At 43.8% G+C, this 26,497-nt stretch overlaps 1 protein-coding gene across 2 annotated transcripts in view; it reads left to right on the top strand.

Annotated features, from left to right (window-relative positions):
* RAB2A (RAB2A, member RAS oncogene family) overlaps positions 1-26,497 on the top strand; it is a 74,455-nt gene that overhangs the window by 16,331 nt on the left and 31,627 nt on the right. For both annotated transcript variants that reach the window (XM_069957547.1, XM_069957548.1), the window contains exons 3-6: positions 9,029-9,096; positions 17,148-17,230; positions 18,350-18,442; positions 20,306-20,417. In XM_069957547.1, coding sequence (XP_069813648.1) covers positions 9,029-9,096; positions 17,148-17,230; positions 18,350-18,442; positions 20,306-20,417 — 356 coding nt within the window. The remainder of the gene's footprint in view (positions 1-9,028; positions 9,097-17,147; positions 17,231-18,349; positions 18,443-20,305; positions 20,418-26,497) is intronic.

Genomic DNA, 26,497 nt, shown 5'->3' with positions numbered 1-26,497 from the left:
GTCCCGCACACTGGAAAACAGGAGACCCCAGAAGAAGCGCAGAGTGTGCCGTAACCGGGGGATCAGGAAGGACACCATTTTCCAGTGTGACACCTGTCCTGATCACCCCGACCTCCGCATACTGGATCGCTTCAAGACGTACCACACGTCATTGGAGTTTCACTCTTTCCTATTTCAGGGGTCACGTTGATCCGGGGATTATTCTGATTGCCATTTTGAAGTCGGGAAGGAATTTTTTCCCTGTGATGAGGCTACTGTCGTCTACCTCACAAGGCTTTTTGTGCCTTCCTCTGGACCAACACAGATTGAATTTGATGGACTCCTGTCCTTTTCAACCTTATAAACTAATAATTGGCCTAATACTCCCAAATTAATTAAAAACTGTCCCTTTTCCCCAACTAAATAAGTATGGCCCCCATTCCCATTAGAGACTTGCCATGATGCAATTACAAAGCCTCTGTGCTGCCAGGCCAATAGAAACCCCCCCACAAGTGACCCCATTCTGGAAACTACACCCCATAAGGAATCTAACAAGGGGGGCAGCGAGGATATGGCTCCCTGGTGACTGGCACATTTGTGCTGTGAAAATGAAAAAAAATGTATTTTTTATTTTTACAGCACATGTTCTACATATGTGCCCGTCACCAGTGGGGTCCATATGCTGACTGCACCCCTTGTTAGATTTCTTGAGGGTGTAGTTTCCAGAATGGGGTCACTTGTGGGGGGTTTCTACTGTCCTGGCAGCACAGGAGCTTTGTAATTGTGGCATGGCCTCCATCCTCCATTCCAGCCTAAATGGCGCTCTGTCCCTTTGGTGGCTTGCCCTGTGCCCATATGGCACATTATGTTCACATAATGGAAAATTACCCTAAACGTTTTGTGTTCATTTTCTTTTTTAACCCCTTGTGGAAATAGAAAAAAATCAAGGCTAGACCAACATTTAGTGTAAATGTAAATTAGATTTTTTAATTTTCACAAGTGGTTAAAAGATAAAAAAAAAAACACAATGTGTAGCGCAATTTCCCCTGAGTACGAAAATACCCCACATGTGGACATAAAGCGCCATGCGGGTGCAGGGTAAGCCTCCAAAGGGAAGGAGCGCCATTTGGCTTTTGGAGGCTGGATTTGGCTGGAATGGATTTTGAGGGTCTTGTTGCATTTAAGAGGCCCCTGTGTTGCCAAGACAGTTGAAACCCCCCACAAGTGAACCCATTATGGAAACTACACCCCTCAAGGAATGTAACAAGGGGTGTAGTGAGCATATGGACTCCACTGGTGATGGGCACAAATGTGGAACAATGTGGCGTGAAAATGAAATATTACATTTTTTACACTATAATGTTGGTCTAGCCTTGAATTTTTCATTTTCACAAGGGGTTAAAAGAGAAAAAAACCACACAAAATGTGTAGAGCAATTCCTCCTGAGTCCATAAATACCCCACATGTGGACATAAAGCGCCATGTGGGCGCAGGGCAAGCCTCCGAAGGGAAGGAGGACCATTTGGATTTTGGAGACTGGATTTGGCCAGAATGGATGATGAACGCCATGTCGCATTTACAGAGCCCTCGTGCAGCCAAAACACTGGAAACCCCCCACAAGTGACCTCATTCTAGAAACTACACCCCTCAAGGAATCTAACAAGGGGTGAAATGAGGATATGGACCCCTTGATGACGGGCACATTTGTGCCGTGGAAGTGAAAAAATGAAAATTTTTCCCTTTCACTGCACCCCTTGTTAGATTCCTTGAGGGGTGTAGTTTCCAGAATGGGGTCACTTTTAGTGTGGTTTCCAGTGTTTTGGCAGAACGAGAGCTTTGTAAATGCGACATGGCCCTTGAAATCCATTCCAGTGAAATCCAGCTTCCAAAGGCCAATTGGAGCTCCTTCCCTTTGGAGGCTCCTCCTGCGCCCGCTTGGCACTTTATGTCCACATGTGGGGTATTTCTGTCCTCCGGAGAAAGTGCGCTACATGTTCGGTGTTTTTATTTTACTTTTATCCTCTTTTAAAATTAAAAAATTGAAGGCTAGAACAACGTTTTAGTGTAAAAAATTTAATTTTTCCTTTCTCACGCCACATTGTTCTGAAAATCTGTGAAGCACCTGTTAGGTGCAGATGCTCACCGCACCCCTTGTTACATTCCTTGAGGGGTGTATTTTTTTTTAAATGGTGTCCTTTTAGGGGTGTTTTATATGTTTTGGCACCCTAGAGCCTCTGCCAACCTGAAGTGGTACAGTCAAAAATGACCAAATAGAACGGAGGCGTTGAAATTCACTAGGCGCTCCTTTATATCTGAGGCTTGTGGTTGCGTCAAATAGCGCATTAGGGCCACATATGGGGTATTTCTTTAAATTGCAATAAATATTGGGGTGCATTTCTCTGGTAATAGGTTTACAATTATGAAAGATATTGGATTACAATAAAATGTCACTTACACACTTAGCTTTTATTTCTGTGACTCCCCTAAAGGGTAAAAAACTTTCTGGATGTGCTTTTGAAGAGTTTGGGGGGTGCAGTTTCTGAAATGAGGTGCTTTGTGGGTCTTTCCAACATATAGTCCCCTCAAATAGACTTTAAACCTGAACAGGTCCCTAAAAATATCTGATTTAGAAATTTTACTGAAAATTTGATAGCATCGATAGTGGGATTCAGCGGCTCGGGCGGGCAGCAGAGAGTCAGCGGCGGTCGGCCGGATAGTATGCGGAGCGGCGGCCGGCCGGATAGTGGGAGTCAGCAGTGCGGGTGGGCAGCGGGGAATACTGTGCTATAGTGTTTGAAGCCGGGAGGAGGAGGTCGGACCGGCGCAGGGGGCATGAAGAGCGGCACTTGTGTGAGCGGCGGCGGCGTGGGCGGCGATAGATAGCACAGGTACTACTCCCTCATTATCTGCAGATAATGGGGGAGTGGTACTTTGTATATGTGCCCAGCACCGAGCAGGGAGGGAGGGGGAGGTAGATGGCACTTCTCTCCCTCCCTGCTCGGTGTCCTGCAAATGTATTCATTGAATACATTTACGGGATACTTTGGGGAGAAAAAACACTTGTTCCCCAAAGTATTACATAAATGTATTCATTTGCAAAGTACTGTACATAACATTACATTACATACACACATCCATTGTAATTCCTATGGAGTGTCCAGCAGGGGCGCACTATACATAGAAGTCAATGGTACTCATATATAGAGCGCTCCCTGCTGGACACTCCATAGGAATTACACCATTCGTCGTGACGTCACTGCTTCTGAGAGAATTCTAACACTTCCTAGTACACTAAATTAAGGGAAATAGCAGTATATGAGCATTTCCCATAATTAATGTACATTAGAAAATTGTATAACTTTCCATAAGTAATAACATATAAAAAATTCATTTTGGCCGGACTTCTCCTTTAAGGCCATTTTAGGCCCTGTCCTTAAGGGGTTAATCTAACAAAACCGTAAAGATTTTTAAAAATCCATAGAAACAACAGCTATGGTCCTTTTGCACGGAGCCTGAAACTATTTCAAAGTAACTATGTGTTTTTTTATAACGATCAGCGTTTAGATGGAACGATATATTGTTTGCAAAAATCGTTATTGCGATTGTTTTAAGATCACTTAAGCCCATCTCACACATTGGGTAAATCGGTGAAAGACTGTTTACACAAAGCGATCTGTGAATGTTCAGTGAACGACCAACAATTATTTGAGAACATGTTGAAAGAACAAGAGAAACGATTTCTCGCTCATCGCTTGATCGTTCGCTGTTTACACGAGGCGATTATCGCTCAGATGCTATCGTTATCGTGAAAATTCGAACAATAATCACTCTGTGTAAAAGGACCATTATGCGTTAACACATTTCCTACAGAAACATCAGTTAAACAACACACATTACAAAGTTATACAACTTGTGAATGGCCGCGTCCCCTTGTTTCCCCCCCACCCACGCTAGACCCGGAAGTGTGATGCATTATACTTACCGCATCTTGTGTCGACCCCCGTCCGCCATCTTGAAACAATGACGTAGTCTTCGGGAGGCCGGCCGAACCGCTCCAGCCATTCCCCATGCCGGCCCCCTTCTGCCTCGTCACCAGCTGCTCAGCCGCGATTGGTTGGCTGAGCATAACTGTGCTCAGCCAATGGCGGCTGAGCACAGTTATGACGTGGCAGAGGGTGGTCGCCATGAGGCACGGATGGAGCGGTTCGGCCGGCCTCCCGAAGACTACGGCATTGTCACAAGATGGCAGACGGGGGTCGACACGAGTTGCGGTGGGGGGAAACACGGGGAAGGGGGCCATTCACATACATAACATACATTACAAAATTGTATAACTTTGTTATGTGTGTTATTTTGTGAATAATTGTTTAGCGCCGCACTACTCCTTTAAATAACATTTCATTATATCAGAGCTTGTAAACATGAAAGATGATCTGGGAAAGACAGTTTTGTCTAATGGTGCTTTTACACAGATTTATCTGACAGATCTTTGAAGCCCAAACCAGGAACAGACTATAAACAGGGATCATGTCATAAAGGAAAGACTGGGATCTATCCTCTTTTCAAATCCATTCCTGGCTTTGGCTTCCAAAATCTGTCAGATAAATCTGTCTGTGTAAATGCAACATTAGACATGTCAGAAATTTTGATTGGTCGTGGTCTGAATACTTAAACCCATCTCTGGGTTTTGTGACCTGGACGGTCACATAATGTAGAAATAGCAAATGAAGCAGCACTTTAAATGGAAAAAAAAGTCTGGCTTTATTCATACCCCTGCAACTTTTAAGATGGTGTATCCAGTGCTGCGTTTAAAGGCCTTATTACACGGGCCGATCTGGAGGAGCAAACGAGCGCCAACCTGTCAGAACAGCGCTCGCTTGCTCTTTGTTCCCTCCTCGCTGCCGGCGCGATTACTTGTGCTGCTAAGAGCAGGAAGACCGCGGGATAGGAGTTAGCTGCGCCTCTATGACACAGAGTGACGGCCAGCAGACCGTCATTATTGTTCTACATTTTTTGTTAACAAATTGAAAGTTGATCGTTGCCTTTTAACACTAGCTATTACACCAAGCGCCGATAATTGGCCAAATATGGCCGATAATTGCTTAATGGAATAGGGCCTTGACAGCGTTTGTTAGCCACTTAATGTAAGGCTATGGGGCCTACCAGGTCCAAAAGGAGGCAGATTGCAGAACACACAGCATGCTGAATTCTCCAGACTGATTCTCCTTATCGCTCCCAGTCTCAGCACAGTGGCCATTTAACAGCAGAAATGTGCAAGTAATGGGGGAACCCTTTCCTGGAGTATAGTTTATATAATTGTTTACAGCATAGTAGACCTTGCACAGTATTTGCAGTTTTATTATCTTAAATGCTATAATGGCATAATCCACAAGCACGCAGAGATGCCTATGACTTTAGTGGCTTTGGGCTGGGGCAACACAGCAACTTTATTCACTTGATAACAGGTCTCATCCAAGTCATGCAACTCAAATATTTTGAGTGACTTTATCACATTTTTACGTAAGTCTAAGTTCACTCTGCATCTTTCCATTTGTTTTCCCATTTCCGTATGTTTCATTTCAACCACATTTTTGTCTACGCAAAAAAAGAGATTGAAATTGATCAGTTTTTTTTTTTTTTTTTTATTAGTATGTAAGTCAGTAGGAAACTGACTCTGCAGTATGGTATACAGCAACATTTTTTTTTTTATCAGTTTCTTTTCTTTTACCATATACATTAAATGAAAACCAAAAATGCAGTGTGAACAGAGCCTAAAGGTCCCTATAAACTTAGACTTATGTCGCTGTAAGATCTATGTGGCTCTCCCCACCTTCCACTGATGTCAGTCGAGAATAGGGGTCAGGCATGATGTTAAATCACAGCCAACTTTTTTGTTTCAGGGGATCTGGTGTGTGGTGAGGGGTGGCTTTCCCTGTGGCCATATACAGTGGAAATGATGTGGATTTTTATTGTTTTTGTCCATTTAATTTAAAGAATATGCAATCTGTGTTGTGTAGTCTTCTGCGGTTTCTGACTCCACACTTTGTGTGTGTTTCTGCACTGTCCTAGCATGGGTGAGGATTTATAGTCTCATCCACTTCATTGATATTGTAAGGGTAGCTTCACACGTACAGGATCCGCTGCAGATTTGATGGCACAGATATCAATGTAACTAAATAACACTGCATCAAATCTGCTGCGGATCCTGTACGTATGAACGCATCCTAATGCTTTTTTGCCCTAAATGTTACGCGTTTGGGGTCAGAGAGGCGGGGGGCACATGATTTGTGTGTTCCCTGCATGTCCTGATAATACTGATCATTGGTAATAGTAATCATCCATTAGATTTAGGATTACTAGTGGTCTGCATACAGGAACCTGTGCCCTTTCCGAATAGCCACACTCTTCAGCTTCTAGAAATCCCTTGATGTCAATAATGACATCAAGAAAAAAAAAAAAAGCGAAAGCAATGTCTCCTACATTCAGGACCACAGTGCTTTGTGTGAGTGCTGTGTGCAACCCTCGTAGTGGCTATACTGGCAGCCTGATACTGGTAGTGACAGCGTGACTGCAAACTGAGGAGTCACATAGGGAAAGAACAGTTCCATTGGCTATTCATGGATATGAATGTGGTGGAAAGGGGTTAAATAAGGGCTAAACCTAAAGAGTAATAGTGTAAGAAGCACATATCACATAAAGCTGCCCTATGATGCACATTGTCAGAATCGTAATAAAGTGTATATACTATGCGTATATTATACACGGCGCTGTACCAGTTTGGCAATTAGTGTGCTGCTTAGGATGCGGAGTGGGGATACCCGTGATTCCCCGTATAAGTAATAATAAAAACAAACAAAAGATTTGCATCTAGCGCAACTAAGTGAAACTCATGAATGGATCGTTACTCACGATGTCTTTTTCTTTTACTTCCTCCTGGTGGTGAGATGTTATAATCCTTCCAGTTTGGGGTTCCAGCAAGGTGGATATAGTCCACGCTGGGAGTACGCCCCGGCCGGTGGCGTAGTCTCAACCAGCTAATGTTCCGGTAAAGGTTCACTGTGACGTCACAGGGTTTGTTACGGAGTAAGGTGAGGACCAAACTTTCTCCAACGCGTTTCAGCGTTACTAACGCCTTCCTCAGGGATGGTGAATAGCTCCTTTCTTACTCCTTTTACGTACTCGGAACATCCTGATTATCCTCAATAGGAACCAATAGGAGGATAATCAGGATGTTCCGAGTACGTAAAAGGAGTAAGAAAGGAGCTATTCACCATCCCTGAGGAAGGCGTTAGTAACGCTGAAACGCGTTGGAGAAAGTTTGGTCCTCACCTTACTCCGTAACAAACCCTGTGACGTCACAGTGAACCTTTACCGGAACATTAGCTGGTTGAGACTACGCCACCGGCCGGGGCGTACTCCCAGCGTGGACTATATCCACCTTGCTGGAACCCCAAACTGGAAGGATTATAACATCTCACCACCAGGAGGAAGTAAAAGAAAAAGACATCGTGAGTAACGATCCATTCATGAGTTTCACTTAGTTGCGCTAGATGCAAATCTTTTGTTTGTTTTTACATTGTCAGAATCCATTTGTGGTAACCAGGAGTTCCTGATAGATGGCAGTGTGGTATCATTATATTGCAGTCAGCAGCTTACTGACAAACTCAGAGGATCTTGATGTCTAGGTTTCTTTTTTTCTGTAAGTGGTACTTGCCAAGCATTCAGCCTTTTGCTAGTGCAAGTCCTGTTATTATTCTATGTCACTAATAAGTGTCCATGTAAACAGCACAAAGTGATGGGCTGGATTGGGTTTTCCTTCTGCTTTGGAAAGTGAAGCAATCTAAGGATAGATTCACATGGATAGAAATGTTGCAGGTCAGGTTAAAATGACAGGGTTGATGTTGCAGGTGAATGGATTTTACAGATCTCATCCATGTGCTATGGAGGCTTCCACCAGTGATTGACATGCGATGCTGAAGAGAATGATGGATCACTTACATTGTTCTGTAGACCTTATTAAGAGTTATCCTCTTGAATAACGAGGACTCTGAGCCACCACACACTAGCCCTCTCCATTATGTGCATGTGCTCTGTAGTCCTTGCTATTCATGAACACCAGCTCTCTGTGCCCAATGTTTGTTTACTTATTGTCGGTTGCTTATCTATACTGTGTATAGGCAGACAGTTGTCAATCAGCAGCTGGATGGTAGAGGGAGTGTTGTAGCACAAAGCCTATTCTTCTGGTATGTCATAGAGGCATATAAAAAGTTTTGATTGGTCAGGACCGATCAGGAGCCGAGAGAAATCTGTACTTAGCACGTTTTCTATCAGCTCTGTGTCAGGCTGGGTTCACACTGCATTTTTGCAATCCTTTTTTTTTTTTTTTTTTTTTTAAACAACGGATGAAAAAAAAGCTGATTGCAAAAATGCAGGGCAGGGTAGTGAGGGGCACGCAGGACAATACAACCAGCTTCCTACTTATTCTCTTGATCGATTGTCGTGGTCTAAACACTCACACCTCAACTCATAAAAACTTTAGACGTGTTTCTGTAACAAGTCAAGATTCTCTCTAAGGCCTCGTTCCCACTGAGGAAAGGTAGCGGAATTCCGCGATGGAATTGTCCGCCGCGGAATGCCGTTAGCCTCCCGCTCATAATGGGAGTCTATGGGAGGCGCGCGCTCCTGCCCTGTCCGCGCTGAAGAATGAACAATGAACAAGTGTCACTGTCCAATGCAATTGTTTCTGTATTTTTGTTGAAGAATTTTCTATGGAAAATGTACAGGCACACAGTTAAAGTGATGGCTGTAGTGGAGAAGTACTGTACAGTCCTCGGGGTATTTGAATGACACTTGCTGGATTGTGGAACTTTGTCCTCTAAATAATTAATAAAATTCCATGTCTGGCATATACAACTGATTTCCTGGTACTAGTGCAAGACTACTTCTAAGGAGATTAGCCAACCATCTGACCAGTGACGTTTTATGCAGGAGTACAGAGTATATAATTCCAGATAAAGAAAAATTAACACTGTCCACTTTTCTTCCTTAGGTGTAGAATTTGGTGCACGAATGATAACAATTGATGGCAAGCAGATCAAACTTCAGATATGGGACACAGTAAGTAATGCGTCTGCTTACATATTATACACCTCCTGCTAGGCATTTGTTTTGTTAACCCTTTGAGGACCAGGCCCAAAATGACCCAGTGGACCACGCAAATTTTGATCTTAGTGTTTTTGTTTTTCCTCCTCCCCTTCTAAGAGCTCTAGCACTTTCAGTTTTCTATCTACAGGGCCATGTAAGGTCTTGTTTGTTACTGGAATAGTTGTACTTTGTAATGGCGTCTTTCATTTTACCATAACATGTATGATGGAATTCCAAATATATTATTTATGAAGATATAAATTGGTGAAATCGTAAAAAAAGAATGCAATATGGTAACGTTTGGGGGGTTCCTGTGTCTACGTAATACGGTAAAAGCGACATGATACAATTATTCTATAGGTCAGTCCAAACACAACCATATGCAGGTTACACAGATTCTCTAATGTTATATATTTTTTTTTAAATGAAATCCTTTTTTTTGGCAATTAATTATAAATAAAATGGGCCTATTGTGACGCTTATAACAGTTTTATTTTTTCACCTACGGGGCTGTATGGGGTGTCATTTTTTCCGCCATAATCTCTAGTTTTTATTAATATTATATTTGTGAAGATCAAACGTTTTGATCACTTTTTATTAATTTTTTTTATATATAATGTAACATAAAATCGGTAATCCGTGCACTTTTTTCCCCTCTTTTCGTGTACGCCGTTTACCGCTCGCAATGACGCTTGTTATATTTTATTAGATGGGACAATTACGCACGCTACGGTATATTTTATATGTTTATTTTTTTTTTTTTTTTTTTTTTTATATGTTTTATTTATATAAAGGGAAAGGGGGGTGATTTCAACTTTTATTGGGGGAGGGGTTTTGGGGTAGTGTTAGTGTTTTTAACTTTTTTTTTTTTTTTTTTACACATTTGAAGTCCCTTTGGGGGACTTTTACATCCAGTACTTTGATTTTTACACTGACCATTGCTATGCCATAGGCATAGCATTGATCAGTGTTATCGGCGATCTGCTCATTGAGCCTGCCTGTGCAGGCTTAGTGCAGCAGATCGCCGATCGGACCGCAGGGAGGCAGGTAAGAGACCTCCGGCGGTCCGTTTTACCGATCGGGACCCCCGCAGTCACACTGCAGGGGTCCCGATCGGTAAGTGACAGGGAGTTAATGACACGCGGCAGCGCGATCGCTGCAGCGTGTCATTACCGGTGAGGTCCCGGCTGCTGTTTGCAGCCGGCCCCCACCTGCTATGAAGCGCGCTGCGCCCGGAGCGCGCTTCATAGCTGGAGAAACACCCAGGACGTACAGTTACGCCCTAGGTCGTCTGGGGACTTCCGTTTGAAGTCCGCTCGGATCCCGCCTCCTTCACTAAGTGGCTGAGCGGCCCTGAGACGTAGCGTCTCAGGCGGTGTCAGACACCAGGAAGCGGCCGGGCACCGGAGCGCCGTGATGCGGGACCCGCCGCTGGAACCGGGGAGGTAAGTGGACGCCTTTTATTTCAGCCACCTCCTCCCCGGTCCCCCCAAAAAAGTGCCCCCACGCTGGATAACCCCTTTAAGCTGCAGGCTAAGCTGAGATGTATTCCTATGGGCACTTTACACCAATTTGTATCTTACACACTTTTTAAACATATTAAAATGCTTTATGCATGAACAAGGGTCCACACATAAACTGATAGGTCCCTCCTCCTGCTATGACGGTCAGTGTTTTTCAACTCCAGTCCTCAAGACCCACCAACAGGTCATGGTTTTAGGATCTCCTCAGTATTTCACAGGTGATTATATCTAGAATTATCACAGGTGTTCTTTGTATGAGATATCCTCAAAACATGACGTGTTGCTGGGTCTTGAGGACTGGAATTGGGAAACACTGCGCTATGTGGTGCACCAAAAATACAGGAAATAAAAGTACATTCCAAAAGAAATGTATGACAAATAGAGATGAGCAAATTTACAGTAGGAATGTAGCGATTCTCTTTGTTCCTAATGTAAATTCGCTCATCTCTAATGGCAAATGCCCACAGGGAGGGAAACGATAGATACAAGAAACCAAATCCTAGCATAACAACCCAGTGAGCTTCAGAACTAGATGCCTTTACATATATCCCTACTGTAAATGGATGGCTTCACCATCGCTTATAGGGCACAGCGCCGCACATTAATAGCAACTCTACTTGGTATTACAACTTGTCCCATAATTAAATGATTTGTAATTCCAGGTGCAATCACTAATAAATGTAGAGAGCTGAATAAGAAACCGCTGCCCTCACACAAGCACTGTGTCCCTTTGGTCAGTTATTAGCTAAAATGCTGAAAATCTGATATTAGCCAAACCATAGTCTCCTCCAGAAGGAAGAGTCACCCCTCTGTAGACAGCTGGTTTTCCTCCGTATCAGTAGAGAGCAGGATGTTGGTCAACTAGGGAGATGCTGTAGATGCTACTCTGGGGGAGTGCTGGTTCTCATTGAGCTGATATACACATTATAGAGGCGGTCAGGAATCTATGGAACACATTTAGGGTGTGATTTATGAAAGGGTGTACAATTCAAACTGGTGCAAACTGCCCACAGCAACCAATCACAGCTCCATTTTCATTTTACCAATGCTGAAAGCTGAGCTGTGATTGGTTGTTGTGGGCAGTTTGCACCAGTCTAAATTTTACACCCTTTGCTAAATCTGGGCCTTAGTTTTTTAGGGTAGCTTCACATGTTCCACATTGCAGCAGATTTGATGGTGCAGATCCACAGCAGATTTGATCTAAATAACTGAACACAGCAAAAAATCTGCTGCGGATCCTATACGTGTGAACGCACCCTTGAAAGCTGTCAAATAAAATAAAAGTTATACAAGTTGCATATCATTGTAGTTGTACTGACGTGAGGAACATAGATAACATGTCAGTTTTACCATAGGGCAAACGGCACGAAACACAAAACTTCCTGAAATTAAAACAAATTCCTTTTTTTTTGAAAACTCAAGTGATTTTTTTTTTCTGGTGTCGCAGCATGGTTTATGGTAAAATCAAGGTTATCGTTGCAAAGTACAATTGCTGTTGCAAAAAATAAAGGCTCATGCTCTATGGCCATTTAAACATAAAGAGTTAAAAGCAAAAGTACAAAGACAAAAATTGGCTTTGTCCTTAAGGGTATATGCACACTACAAAATCATGCGGATTCCGCTGCTCGCAGCCACCTCCCCCCCGTGCTCCCACTTGAAGTTCCGCCCGTCACATAGGTTACATTCTATGCTCGGATTCCATTGTCCAGTTCACTCCCAGTCACTTGATCTGTCCCATTAGTACTGGCAGTTGGTTTTCACTTCACATGCAGCAGGGAGGATTGTGGAAAAGTGTCACAGTTCAGAGAGGAAACAAGGGAGTTATCAGATACATAGGGAAGAATTATGGTGCAGTGATTTAACCTGCTTTACCAAATAAAAAATAAAATAAGCATATTTGTTCTCCTTTATATACATGTATGTAGTGCCCATCTGATTCTACCTTCTCTGCTTTGTGACACCGCCTCTTTAACATAAACCTTTAATAACTGATGGCCGGACAATTGTTTGCTTTGCTGGTAAGGAAGTCTCCATTCTCCCACTGGAGGGGCAGTGCCCCTTCTCAGCAAGTTTTCTTTTTTCAGTTTTTTTTTTTATTTTTTGTCTTTTGAAGAGTAAATCTATTTAGGTGATGTGACCAACTGAACAATTTGGGCTGTCATTGAATTTCAGCTTTTTTATTTTTTGCCTAAACAGATTAAAAGGGGAAAAGTGACAACATTGAGTCTAGGGATTGGTGAAAGGCTGGCTGCTGCTTCCGATATAACGGATAAAATCTGCATCCTTGGCCTTCCAACAACCTTTACACCAGCAGATGGTGGGCGTAAAGATGTCATTCATCATTTATTTACAATGGGCTTTATTTATTCTAGTGTCAACAGCTGCCCCAGGGAGCAGGTTATTGAATTGAGATGCGCAGCTCTGGGTTATTTGCTTCCTTTCAGATTTGTCTTGTGAGCTCAGTTGCTAGGAGTCCTTTCTATGTTCTAATAATGATTCATGTATTGTGAAGCCATTCAGTAAATTGGGATGTCAGGGATTGCCAAGGAAGGGCTGCTTGTTCCTAGAAAAAAAATAGCAGCTACCTGTTCCTGTCCTTCGCTTGTTCATTCCCTTCTAATGCTCGATAAAGAACATTATAGCCTCATATCTATTGCCATCTCCTCCGGGCACCTTAAACACTAGAGAGGAAGGGAGAAACTACTGTAAAATGTCAGCATCTGACACATAAAAGAGTGAGTTATGGTTTGAAGTGCTCGGAGAACTTTTCATTTATATGCAAGGTACAGAACATATTTTCTGGGTGACTGATTCAACATAAAGACAACAGGATCATAAAGATTTATTTCCAGCTGCCCTTTCAACATTGGACATTCATTTAGTGAGCGGATGGACTCGGCAGCAGCAGGAGCTGGTGGGTGTCCACCTGGGCGCACCCTGCATTGCATAAGGGATTTATGAGTTCAAGCTCAAGGTGGAACGGAGACAGTGTTCACCTTTGAACACTCTCCATTAAACACTTATAATAATCCTTAAGAGTCTGACCACTGGGACCCTCTGTGATTTTGAGTCTAGGAGCCTAAAGTTCGTATTCGAGACTAGGAGTCTAGGAGCCTTAAGGCCGTGATCATGTCTAGAAGCCTTAAGGCCGTGATTGTGGCTAGGAATCTAGGAGCCTAAAGGCTGTGATGGTGGCTAGGAGCCTAAAGGCTGTGATGGTGGCTAGGAGCCTAAAGGCTGTGATGGTGGCTGGGAGCCTAAAGGCTGTGATGGTGGCTGGAAGCCTAAAGGCTGTGATGGTGGCTGGGAGCCTAAAGGCTGTGGTGGTGGCTGGGAGCCTAAAGGCTGTGATGGTGGCTGGGAGCCTAAAGGCTGTGATGGTGGCTGGGAGCCTAAAGGCTGTGATGGTGGCTGGGAGCCTAAAGGCTGTGATGGTGGCTGGGAGCCTAAAGGCTGTGATGGTGGCTGGGAGCCTAAAGGCTGTGATGGCGGCTGGGAGCCTAAAGGCTGTGATGGCGGCTGGGAGCCTAAAGGCTGTGATGGCGGCTGGGAGCCTAAAGGCTGTGATGGCGGCTGGGAGCCTAAAGGCTGTGATGGCGGCTGGGAGCCGAAAGGCTGTGATGGTGGCTGGGAGCCTAGGAGCCCTATTTCTGTCTAGGAGCCTAAAGACCCTGATGGTGGCCTTTCAAACATGCACTATTACACTTAACGATTATCGGTAATCTGCCAAGTAAGGCCGATAATTGTTTAGTATAATAGGGCCTTAAAGAACAAGTGACATGAAAAACTTTTTCCCAGTAATTGAAGCACATTACAAAGTTATATAACTCTGTAATTTGCTTCAATCACCTATCTGCCTCCCTTCCCTGTCTTTACCCCCCCTCCACCCCCCACCAGGAAGTGTCCTGACTCACACAGACCTGATTACTGCCGTCACCATCACCAAGCTCTTCTCTCAGCTCCTTCTCCTGTTACACTAGCCTCCCCCCTCCCCTGCCTTGTCAGGTGACAGGCTTGCTCACCTCCGATTGGCTGAACAACTGCAAGCCATCACTTGTCACATCTCCCTTGCTTATCTTCCCTCAGACTGACTCCAGCACATAGGCAGCTCCCCCCTCCCCTCATACCCTCTCTCCTGCTGCCATGGACTCAGTGAGGGAGTCATGTCACTAGAGAAGATAAGCTGAGCAAGCAGAGTCACCTGACAAGGAGGGGGAGGGGGAGGCTGGTGTAACAGGAGCTAGAGCAGCCCTCCTGCTGATGACTCATCCTCACAAGAAGGAGCTGCCTGGTGACGGTGACAACAGTAATCAGGTCTGTGTGAGTCAGGACACTTCCTGGTGGGGGGTGGAGAAAAGACAGGGAAGGGAGGCAGATAGGTGATTGAAGCACATTACACAGTTATATAACTTTGTAATGTGTTTCAATTACTGGGAAAAAGTTTTTCATGGCACTTGTCCTTTAAGTGAATTGCCACTGCATGTTGAGAAAACAAGTGCACGCACTACCACCCCATTTATGGTCTATGGAGCTGCCGGAGAAGTACGGTGCTCCTCTAGCTCCATAGACAGTAAATAGAAAAGTGGCTTACATTCATGACTCTTAGGATTTCAGGGGTCCCCTAGTGATCTGCAGTTGTCTGTTTGTGACATCAGATTAACAGTCAAGCCTAAATTTGCATCAATAATACAGATGCATAAAACTCGCTTAACCTGCCTTAGTCCTAATGATAACATTTACATTGATTTACATTTCTATTTCTCCTTTCCATTCCCTGGACTAGTAATGTTAATCATTCAGTGTTACGGCAGCCAGGGAGTGGGTAGTAGTTGCCTAGTCCATCATATGGCACATCTTCTGAAGGAAGACTGGATGGAATTCTAGTTATAGAGGACCACTGGCTTGGGTTTTTCCCCCTTAGTGTTATAGCTGAAGCTAGACTGATCGGTTCATCCGGCTCATTCACTGTGTTAGAATGTATTAATAGCTGTCAGTTTTGTGACACTTTTTCTTAAAACTGGCAGAAATGCACATTGTGTTCTGATGCAGGGAACTGCCACTGTTCCAATGCAGGTTCCTTTAGAGTCAGGTGGCGATCTTTAGGGCATGTAATATGTTTTGTTTTGTTTCTTGGGGGGGCGCACTCATTGGCTTAGCAGGACATGCAGACACCGGGAGCCCCGGAGCGTGGAGCGGGTGATGTATGCTCCAGCCGGCAGGGGGGTTAACTTACTGGCAGCGGGATGTCAATCCCGCTGCAAGTATATATTCTCATAGGAAAAAAGTGCCAATGGATCTGCAGCGTGAAATCCATTGCGGATCCGGTGTGTGTGAAGGCACCCTCAAGCAATTTTACAAGCACAGCCCCATGTGCTCTTCTGTCCATTAAAAGTGTATTCTCTGCTTAAACATAACTTTTGATATGTTGCTGCCCTTGTTGTTATCCATTCAGTCTCCTTCCCCCAGTTATCAGCTGCTGCTTTCTGCTGAAAACACAGAAATCTGTGTGTGAACAGTTTCCCTCTGCCCCCCCCCTCTCTCTTCTGAGCCAACTGATGTAAACAATGCCCCGACGGGCTATATCTGCAACTTTGTAGCTTCTTTGTAAAGCAAGGAGGGTTAACTCTGAGGTCAAGTTTCTTATGAACTCACTCTGATTAAAGGGGAATTATCAGCAGGTTAAAGGAATCTAACATGCTTATAGCCCCCTATAATGCCTGGGACGCGGAGGAGGAAGGTATATGTTTTATATTCATCCTTGGTGCTGGTCCCGTGCTGTTATTTGGCGCAAACTTCACTGTCAGTCCGCCACTTCGTTGATACTTATTCTAGGAACTGTTGTTGTCTATAAATTCACACACAGTATACATTTTGTGCTGCAGATTGCACCCCTGCTACGTTAAAGTGGTGACATCTGCTAAGAAATCCACTATACCGTGATAATGCTGCCCATAAGAATCTGCTTCAGACTTTGGGCCATATTACATATGCTAGATCTGTGCTCGTTTACTGAGCCTATTACTCAACTCAACCATTATTCAGCAAGGTCTGCATGGACATCATTAGCGATGTCCGTGCAGCCCTTGCTTTAAAGTATAATAAAGTATATACCTTACTTGTCCATGCTCCCCAGTGTTTTCCTTGCTTCTCCCCGCAGACGCAAAGGCAACTTCAGAGCCGGTCTCTGAAGTGACAGGCCGCTCAGCCAATCACTGGCCGTGGCGGTCCCATCCCGGCCACAAGGCCACAGATAAAATGCACATCAAATCTGTCCTGTGTGAATTCTCCCTGAGGGCAACCTGCCATATAGATTTTAACAACATCAGTGAATTTATGTTGCGGATTTTCAGTTGAAATGAACAGAGGAGGTAAAGTCCCCACCAGATGAACAGTATTTCTGCTGCAAATCCGCTAGAAAAAAATCTGTTCAGAAAAGGTTTTTTTCTTGATGCATATTGAGAGGCTCTTATGGATGACTGGTAATCTCTTGCTTTCTTCCAGGCCGGTCAGGAATCTTTTCGCTCCATCACAAGGTCATACTACAGAGGTGCAGCCGGTGCTTTATTAGTTTATGACATCACAAGGTGAGATTTCAATTTTATTTATTTATTTCCTAGAATTTCACATTTTTGACTCACTGTAGGCTTGCATCCAGTTATTAATATATACAAGTCTACAACTTAAAACTGGGATAAAGCATTATAGGTTGCATGGCTTTTTTTCTTCAAAAATGGAAGACTTATTCTTCTATTGTGTCACTATTGTGTCACTTTAACATGTGTACTGTACATACCAGGTCCCCATGGCAGTGATTCCACTGTGATAGGCACCCTGACCACTCAGCCCCATGGTCTTTGCTCCAGCTGGCTGTGGCCAGTGTAACTCCCATTCTTGTCTTCTAAATAGAGGTTTAAATGCGATGATGTCATCACATGATGTCTGTATTAGCACTGAAGAGTCAGAACACAAAACAGGGAATCACATGTGCGTCTGTGCTCAGCCAGGAAGGCCTTCTGTATTATTCCTATCACCGTTACTGGTGATGCTTTTGTAGCACCTGTCACATAGGTTTAATGGATTTGATGACAGCTTAGCCTCTCTGACTGTGTACTTACAGTCTTCGCTCATTTAGAGATATATAGAGATGAGGATTATTGTACCGCAGCATAGACAGAGGGTACTGTCTGTAGCTGCCTATGTGAGGCAGTGCTGATGCATCATGGCATGTATAGCAGATGTAAAAGAGGGAATATTTAAAATAATTCAAGATGGTGGCTGATCAGAGGTCACATGGCCAATATATATTAATGAGATGTGTTAATGCAGCAGAGCTGGGATGAAACAGATGGCACTGAAGGCATAGTGGTAGGGAGTGTGCATTATATGGGCAAACAATAAAAACGGAGTGCTTGTTTAACCCCGAAGCTCTTTAATGTAGAGGTCTCCCATGAGATCCACAGTTGTATATGCTGGTATGTTCTGGCTACTAGCGCAGTGTTTTTTTAAAAGTTTTTATTCAGCTTTATTTAAAAAAAAAAATTGCAATCTGAATTTGGGGCTGTGGGATCCTGAAGTAACAGGCCAAGTTGACAGGAAAGGATGACAGCTTTCAAAAGCATTTACATGCATTGCCACGGGATATTTATTAGATAGGCACCTAAACAGAAAGCTGGTCTTGTATCTCACTTTGTTTTTGTACCTAGGAGAGACACATTCAATCATCTGACTACCTGGCTTGAAGACGCCCGTCAACACTCAAATTCGAACATGGTGATCATGCTCATTGCCAACAAAAGGTAAACGAAAGCAAATAGGGGTGATGAGTTGGTGACACACTTGGGGGATGTCTGGGGGGGGGCAGTCAGTAGGCAATTCTGGACCCAAAATAAGCTGAGAGAAATCTAATGAATAAATCTAAGGACAGTTAGGGTACTATTACACGAAACGTTTTTTTAACGATAAATGATCTCAAACGACCGCTATTGTGAACGACCTGCAATCGTTTGCCCAATTCTCCGGAATGATTATCGTTACTTATAATCGTTCATGCAGTTGTCTTGTCATCGCTATTGTGTTCTCCGCTACTGCGAACAACGTCTTATTCCATGTGAACGATTTGCGAATGATCCACGATAAAAATAGGTCCAAACTCTATTAAACGACTAACGATTTCTTGTTGGTCGTTTAATCGTTGTCTGCTATTACACTAAACGATTATCGTTCAAATCCGAACGATTTAACAATTTTGTGAACGATAATCGCTCTGTGTAATAAGGCCCTTAAACTGGACAGGAGTAAGGATGTCAGAGAGGGGGCTCCCCTACCTACACTACTCCCTCTGAGCTGAACTGGAGAGCTGCTGACACGAGGCTGTTCTTTTGAATGGTCACAATGTAACACTGTAGTACTACACAGTGCATGAATGGCTAGCTGGGATAACCCAGTCATGTTAAGCAGTGCTTTACACTTCTAGGTTGCACAAAAAAAAAAAAAAAAGCAAGAAGAAACTGCTGATTTAATCACTTTGTTGGAATGCCACACATACCAGCAGTCCTCTCATAGGCTATTAATAAGCTAGCTGTATATGTCTCAAGGCCTTGCTACGCTTTTACATCCATTTAGAAAGCGAAGCACTTTAGACATCACATTGATCCCTGCTGCCGATGCTTTGAAGCAGGTCTCATGAGACTGTGTATATATAAACTGCAGTACGTTGTATTTTTCTTATATTTGGAGAAAGACATCCTCTTTCAAGTCTATGATTTCACATATTGGGCACTTTAGTAATCGTATGTCATGGGAAGAAGTGTTACTGACAGCACAGGCATCAGAGGAGCATGTATCGGTATGCATTTTGATTGGTGGGTTCCCTCCTGACAGAACGTTTTTTTACCATAACTAAATCTGTTAATGAGTGGAGACCCTGAGCAACCAGCCAGGAAAAGGCGCAGCGTTCTGTATGCCAACCACTGCTCTAGCGTCCTCATTGCCCCTGCAGCTCCTATGCCATTGCTAATTGTACCGAGCCCATCTCATTAAAGATATTAGGATGAAAGATGAAATGAGCGCAGAACGATCTTGATTACAGTTGTGTGTACCGCCTTCTATGTCACCAGGAACTATTGGTATCCTTGCACAACTTTTTCCCCCTGCAAGGTTCCTTTTACATAGATCTTGTCATAGAAGGATCCTCGGAGTATATATTACCATGGTTGTGTGAATCATTTATTTATTTTATTCTATTTTCTGTACATGAATATGGAGGCAGCCATCTTGCCTTAATAGTTACCATGTTAACAGCAATCAGAGATATGAATCACAGCAGTCATATGGTGATAGATTGTCAGTGGAGAATTTTGTATCTCCATTGTGTCACTAACTTTACAGTGAAGTTACAGTGGAGACATATGTTCACTTGGCCAACATCTCTCTCGATCGCCTTATGCACATGCACACCAGGTTCATACATGTATTCATGTATTCTGAATGGGAAGAGAGGAGAAATTTATTGTCAGATGACCCCGATGGCAACTTGTTTTCCCATACTAAAGGATGGAGGTATGCTGAAATTGTCCCCCGACAAGATTAGAGTTTATTTTGTGAACTGTATTTTTGACAAAGTGATAGATCCCATTCTGATGTGTACGTTTTTCCTGCAGTGACTTAGAATCAAGGAGAGAAGTGAAAAAAGAAGAAGGAGAAGCATTTGCCAGAGAACATGGTCTAATTTTCATGGAAACATCAGCAAAAACAGCTTCAAATGTGGAGGAGGTAATTTGCTAATCTGGCATGAAATTGTCATCACGTTGTATTGATTGTACATTGGCCACACTGTCATATTGTACTATACTGAAAGGGCAGCCATGCAATTCTGACAGCATATACTTAGTGCTCTGTTACAGTAAGTAAGCTATGTCTATGAAAATTTTCTTTAAAGGGAATTTGTCATCTAGCTAATTTTTTTTTACACTGATTAGAGCCAGGTACAGTCACCCTGCCTAAGCTTTCTGTACAGTGTATAGTGGTATGCTTTACAGCAAGCCCCATGGACATGGAAAGCAATAGACTGGAGAAGACTCGGTCTGCAGAGGTCATTGTTTAAAGGAGTCCCACCAACTATAAAATTTTTAGGCAGTCGGGGGTGGGTGTGAAACAAAACTAACAAGTAAACTCACCTGACCCCCATAGTGCCGTGCACCAGGGTCCTGCAGCTCTTCTAGCTGCAAAGTCACAACCCCGGCTAAGCTAGCTGAGTGGGCAATCGCTCAGCTGCACTGTAAAGTTCCTGCTGCAGGAGCCGGATATGTGATGTACCTGGTTTCATTCAGAAGATGGCGGCGGCGAACAAGACCCCGGTGGCAATGCTACGGGGCACAGGGGATGGGTGAGTTCACTTATTAGTTATTATCACACCCACTCCAGCCTGCCTGCAGATTTCAAAGTTGGTGGGACTTCTCCTTTAAGGAGATACGGGTCTCCACCGCTATAAAGTGAACGGAGACAAACTTCATTCACTTAGTAGTGCGGGCGCTGAACAAATGATCAAACCAGCTGCTAGGTGTCCGCACCATGTGGTGTCTGCCTATTCTGCCGATAGCTCCCCAGTCCATTTTGCCTGAAAAGACAGGGTACACATCTCGTATTTTGAAGGTTCATTTTGCATAACTGGATAAGACCTATAAACTACCCAAATATTCTAACCACCTAACATGTCTTAAGCAGCCATCTCACATGCAGATTCAGAGAACATTTGACTCCCGATGTGTAGTGGGACAATTTGCCGCTCACTCCTCCTCCATTACAGTATAGAGGGCTGTAACACAGGCAACACAAGTTATCAAGCCTTGTAAATGCCCTGCAAATGAGCACCAATCTCCCTGGCTTATTTGCAGTGATACTAAATGGGGCCCTTATTTTGAAACATCAGTCGGCGAAACATAGGCAAAAAGGGGGAAACAAGGGCACACAATATGAGGTTATTGGGGAGAAAAAATCAGAAGCAACATGAGAAAATATTACTTTACCTAAAGAGTAGTAGATGCTTGAATCAAACTTCCAGCAGATGTGGTTGGTAAATCCAGATTAAAGGGGTTGTACAGTTTGAAACATTTTTCTCCCATTCTGACCCTTTGCCAAAGTTATACATACCCCCCATATGCTTCCTGTACCAGGATGGTCGTTTTCTCTGACTTTGAGCCCCTCTCCAGCTGCACAGGAAGTTCTGTAGTTCTGAAAAGCTTTTCTCTGTCCTCCATTTTGTGCCAATACATCACAGAAGGTGGGCGGTCCTGGCAGTGAGACAGTCCCTCCTAATTGGTCCCTTCCTCATGGCTAATTTACATATCTGGGCGTATAAATTCCTATTGGTCTGGTACACTGCTGTGATATGTTATCCAGAGGAGCAACCATATCCCCCTTCATCTGTGCTACAGCATCTATGTAATAACAGACTGTGGTCCTGCAATGTTCCTGTATGTACATCTAATCTCTGCTGGAATACAGCGTCTTCATGACGTAGCAGAGCTGAGTGTCACGTCAGTGCTTCCATGTTCCTGGAGGTTAGCTTCTCCAGGAACATGGCAGCACAGTAGAGAAACTCAGCTCTGCTACATCATGAATACGCTGTATTCCAGCAGAGATTAGATGTACATACAGGGACATCAGCCTGTCGCCGCAGCTGCCTCTCTACATTACCACTCTCCAGGAGCCCCCGCTAGTAGTCGCTCGCCCATCCGGTAGCCGCCGGTGGGTACATCAGCCTGCGGCTACCGCTGCCTCTCCCCGCCCTGCTGAACAAGCAAGTAGCGGCCGGCGGGGACTCCAGGAGGGTGGGCAGCAGGCTGGAGAGGGGTCCTACTTGATTGGGCAGGCCGCTGGAGGTAACCAGTGGGGCGGGGAGAGGCAGCGGCGGCCGCAGGCTGATGTACCCACCGGCGGCTACCGGATGGGCGAGCGACTACTGGCTGGGGCTCCTGGAGAGTGGGGGATAGTAATGTAGAGGGGTCCCAGGGAGAGGCAGCTGCGGCGAAAGGCTGATGTCCCTGTATGTACATCTTATCTCTGCTGGAATACAGCGTATTCATGATGTAGCAGAGCTGAGTTTCTCTACTGTGCTGCCATGTTCCTAGAGAAGCTAACCTCCAGGAACATGGCAGCACTGAAGTGACACTCGGCTCTGCTACATCATGAAGACGCTGTATTCCAGCAGAGATTATATGTACATACAGGAACATTGCAGGACCACAGTCTGTTATTACATAGATGCTGTAGCACAGATGAAGGGGGATATGGTTGCTCCTCTGGATAACATAGCACGGCAGTTTACCAGACCAATAGGAATTCATACGCCCAGATATGTAAATTAGCCACGAGCAAGGGACCAATTAGGAGGGACTGTCTCACTGCCAGGACCGCCCACCTTCTCTGACGTTTGGCACAAAATGAAGGACAGGGAAATCTATGTGACGACAGTCAGAGAGATTTTCAGAACTACAGAACTTCCTGTGCAGCTGGAGAGGGGGCTCAAAGTCAGGGAAAACGACCATTCTGGTACAGGAAGCATATGGGGGGTATGTATAACTTTGGCAAAGGGTCAGAATGGGAGAAAAATGTTTCAAACTGTACAACCCCTTTAATAGAATGTAAACATGCCTGGGATCCACGCATACCTATCCTAAGATGATAAGGAAAGAAATACTAATGGGGCAGTGTTTTTTTTTTTCCTGCTAACAATCTTCTATGTTTCTAATATTAAACTCTCCCAATGTATTTAAAATCTGCAGTTGTGAATTTTGTAGTGGAAGCACTTGAGTTTTTTTCCGCTACAAAAAATTAGTAGTGTATCTGCCCAGTGTTATATATCAGCTGTCTGTCATTCCACCTAGTGACTCCTAACCAGTGCACAGACCTGGATTTCACATCTTCCCTGTGTTAGAGGCAGACAAGTGCTGGTAATATCTCCTCTCCACTTCTGCGCCCCCTGTAATTAGCGGGTCATTTCTATGATTGGGAGTCATTACATTACACTGATTACAGTCGACAGGAAGGCCTTTCGTCTCCTCATTGCCTCATAGCTTTAACCTGTCTGTTCTCTGCTCTTGACTAAAGCGCACACATCCTGGCCTACATTTCTGTTGTATACCTGGGGCTATCAGTAATTTGCACAGGCGGCGTATCAGTGGACTAGGTGTCTTTAGCAGCTGCTTTTAAGGGGTTGTAGGAGATACAGAAAAACAGTCCTTTTTTCCCCTCCAGAAATGGCGTCACTCTTGTCCACATACTGATCCATATTCTTTTTGGTGGCTACATACTGCTAAGTATTTTTTACAGATAGAAAAAAGGGACAGCGGAGCAGTGATCTGTACTAAACACGTCAATCACTATAGCTGTTTTATGTAAATGCAATGCATCATTTACCATACAGATTTAATTGAGATTACAGTTAGCTGCAAGAGAGAGTTATATATATATACACATACACACATGTGTATATATATATATATATATATATATATATATATATATGTGTGTGTGTATGTGTGTGTATATATATATATATATATATATATATATATATATATATATATATATATATATATATATATATATAATAATTAGATTAGATATAGCCATATTCTGTGGCTGTGATTTACTAGTGCTCCTGCTACTGCTCCTAATGCCACATCATAGGCCTGTAGCCCAGCTATAGCCAGCAGGCTCTTCCTCTCATGTTGACATATGATATTTTGCATCCTATCTGCCACTGGCCACTTCCCCCTCTTGAATACTGGGTTGCAGATTACATGATTCACTATTATGAGAGCGGCTTTTATATTCTATCACTCTGCTCCTATTGTGTAGTTGCTCTCATTCTCCTTTCAGTATCTGCTCACAGCCTGCATTTCTTTATGCAGTGAAATTTGGCCTGCACACTGCTGCATATGGGAAGCCGACCATCCTCTGACTTGTGGTGTGTGTTCTAATAGGATATATGGAAAGGGATGTTTTGGGGTAAACAACCCCATTAAGTACACTACTCCAATTATTGTACTGTTCTTGGAAGGACCAGGTAACTAGGTGTTGTAAGACAGTGGTCTGCAACCTATGGTGACTCTTTAAGGCTTTCTTTAGGTCCAGACCTAAAATCATTGGCACGCATTGCTATGTGTAATGATGTTTGGCAGAAGCTGATGATTGTAGTATAAAATAATAAAGAAAAATTACCTTACCACGTTCCCTGGGGGCCTTCCCTGGTCTCTGCACTGGCCTTCTGCTCCCTTCTATTCTGGTCTCTGCCGTGGCAGGCCGCGGCCACTCAGCCAATCACTGGTCGAGGCAGACCGAGGCCAGTGATTGGCTAAGCTCTCTATGAGTGCAGAGACCGAAACAAAAGGCAGAGTTGCAGAGAGTGGGAAATGCCCAAGGACACCGGGGACATGGTAAGTTAATACTTAATTACTTTACACTAAAGGCAAGGGCTGCGAACACCAATCTAGGAGATCAGCGCTTGTTTACAGTTTATGATCAGGCCGTGTAAAAGGACACTTAAGTCTTGATGAATATGAATCTTAAATTAATTTACTGACCATTGATTTATTTCAAAGTCCACTTTCGGTGTGCCCTGTTTGCACAAAAATATCAGGTCAGTATACTCTGAGGTGTCATAGGACTGTACGCTAAGGATGCTATACCTTACTGCTCTATGCAGCCAAAGCAGAACCATTTTGATCAGTTTTTCAAGACTAATCAAATTGTTGGGAGATTTCTTGTATTTGGAGTTGTAAAAGCTAAGGCCCAACACACTTCTGTAATACAGAGCCGCAAACGTGTCCATTAGAGATGAGCGAACCTCGAGCATGCTCGAGTCGATCCGAACCCGAACTTTCGGCATTTGATTAGCGGTGGCTGCTGAAGTTGGATAAAGCCCTTGTGGGTCTATATCACAGATATTTGTTTTAGGCCTAACTAGACTCATTCACCTCCATGAGCACTCAGACAAGTTGTATGCAAGTACGGGATGCCCCCTCCTCTGTCATTGTGATTACCAGCCACTCCAGAAAAGACAGTGTTCTGATGGGTTTTGTCTCACTTGTCCCTGTAATGCCATGTAATGGGGAAACGTTTGTGCCGTACACAAGGTTAGGATCAGATTAGGATCAGATCTTACACAAGACAAAATATAAATTTAGATATTTGAAATTGCCGAAATAATTAACCAGAGTTCTGCTTAATTGCAAGTGGCATCCCATTAATTAGGTGCTCAGAAACTTTCCGCTTCCTTACCTTTTAATTTTTTTTTTCTGCTTCTTCTACAAGGGAGGCTTGGGAAGGAATGTGAAAGTCAGCCAGCTTAGCAGGGTCCCCCATCAACCTGACAGCTCAAGATTAATTAGCAGTTCAGTAATAATGGAGATACATCTTCTCACCAAGCTTCAGCTTTCCATAGCAGATTTATCACTTGAGCACAACCAGCAGGGGGTTTTCCTAGAGATTGCTACCCCAAGCAGCTATGTGATACCATACTGGGGTCACTGGATAAGGTAACTGTTCAGTGGAAGGCGGCCTGCAGCAGAGTCACTGTCTATTATAGACCAGGGTCCAGCAGTTGCCATCATGTGACTCTTAACATTGGGTTATTGTTGAACAATGACACAGAATTCTGCATCTGGTCTTGGTTAAATTCAGCAGTGATTATACATTAAAGACTGAATGCATAAGACCTCTCCCCGTATACATCCAATTCTGTTATAGGAAGACCATAGTCCATTCATATTGGATATGTAGAATGTGTTGGGACTGCACACCTATACGAATGCTTTACAAAAGAGCTTACCTGTACAACATACCTATCT

This window comes from Dendropsophus ebraccatus, chromosome 2 (assembly GCF_027789765.1).
Source record: "Dendropsophus ebraccatus isolate aDenEbr1 chromosome 2, aDenEbr1.pat, whole genome shotgun sequence".
NCBI lineage: Eukaryota > Metazoa > Chordata > Amphibia > Anura > Hylidae > Dendropsophus > Dendropsophus ebraccatus.
The sequence above is the reverse complement of the archived record's forward strand: the minus strand, read 5'-3'. Positions and strand labels throughout refer to the sequence as shown.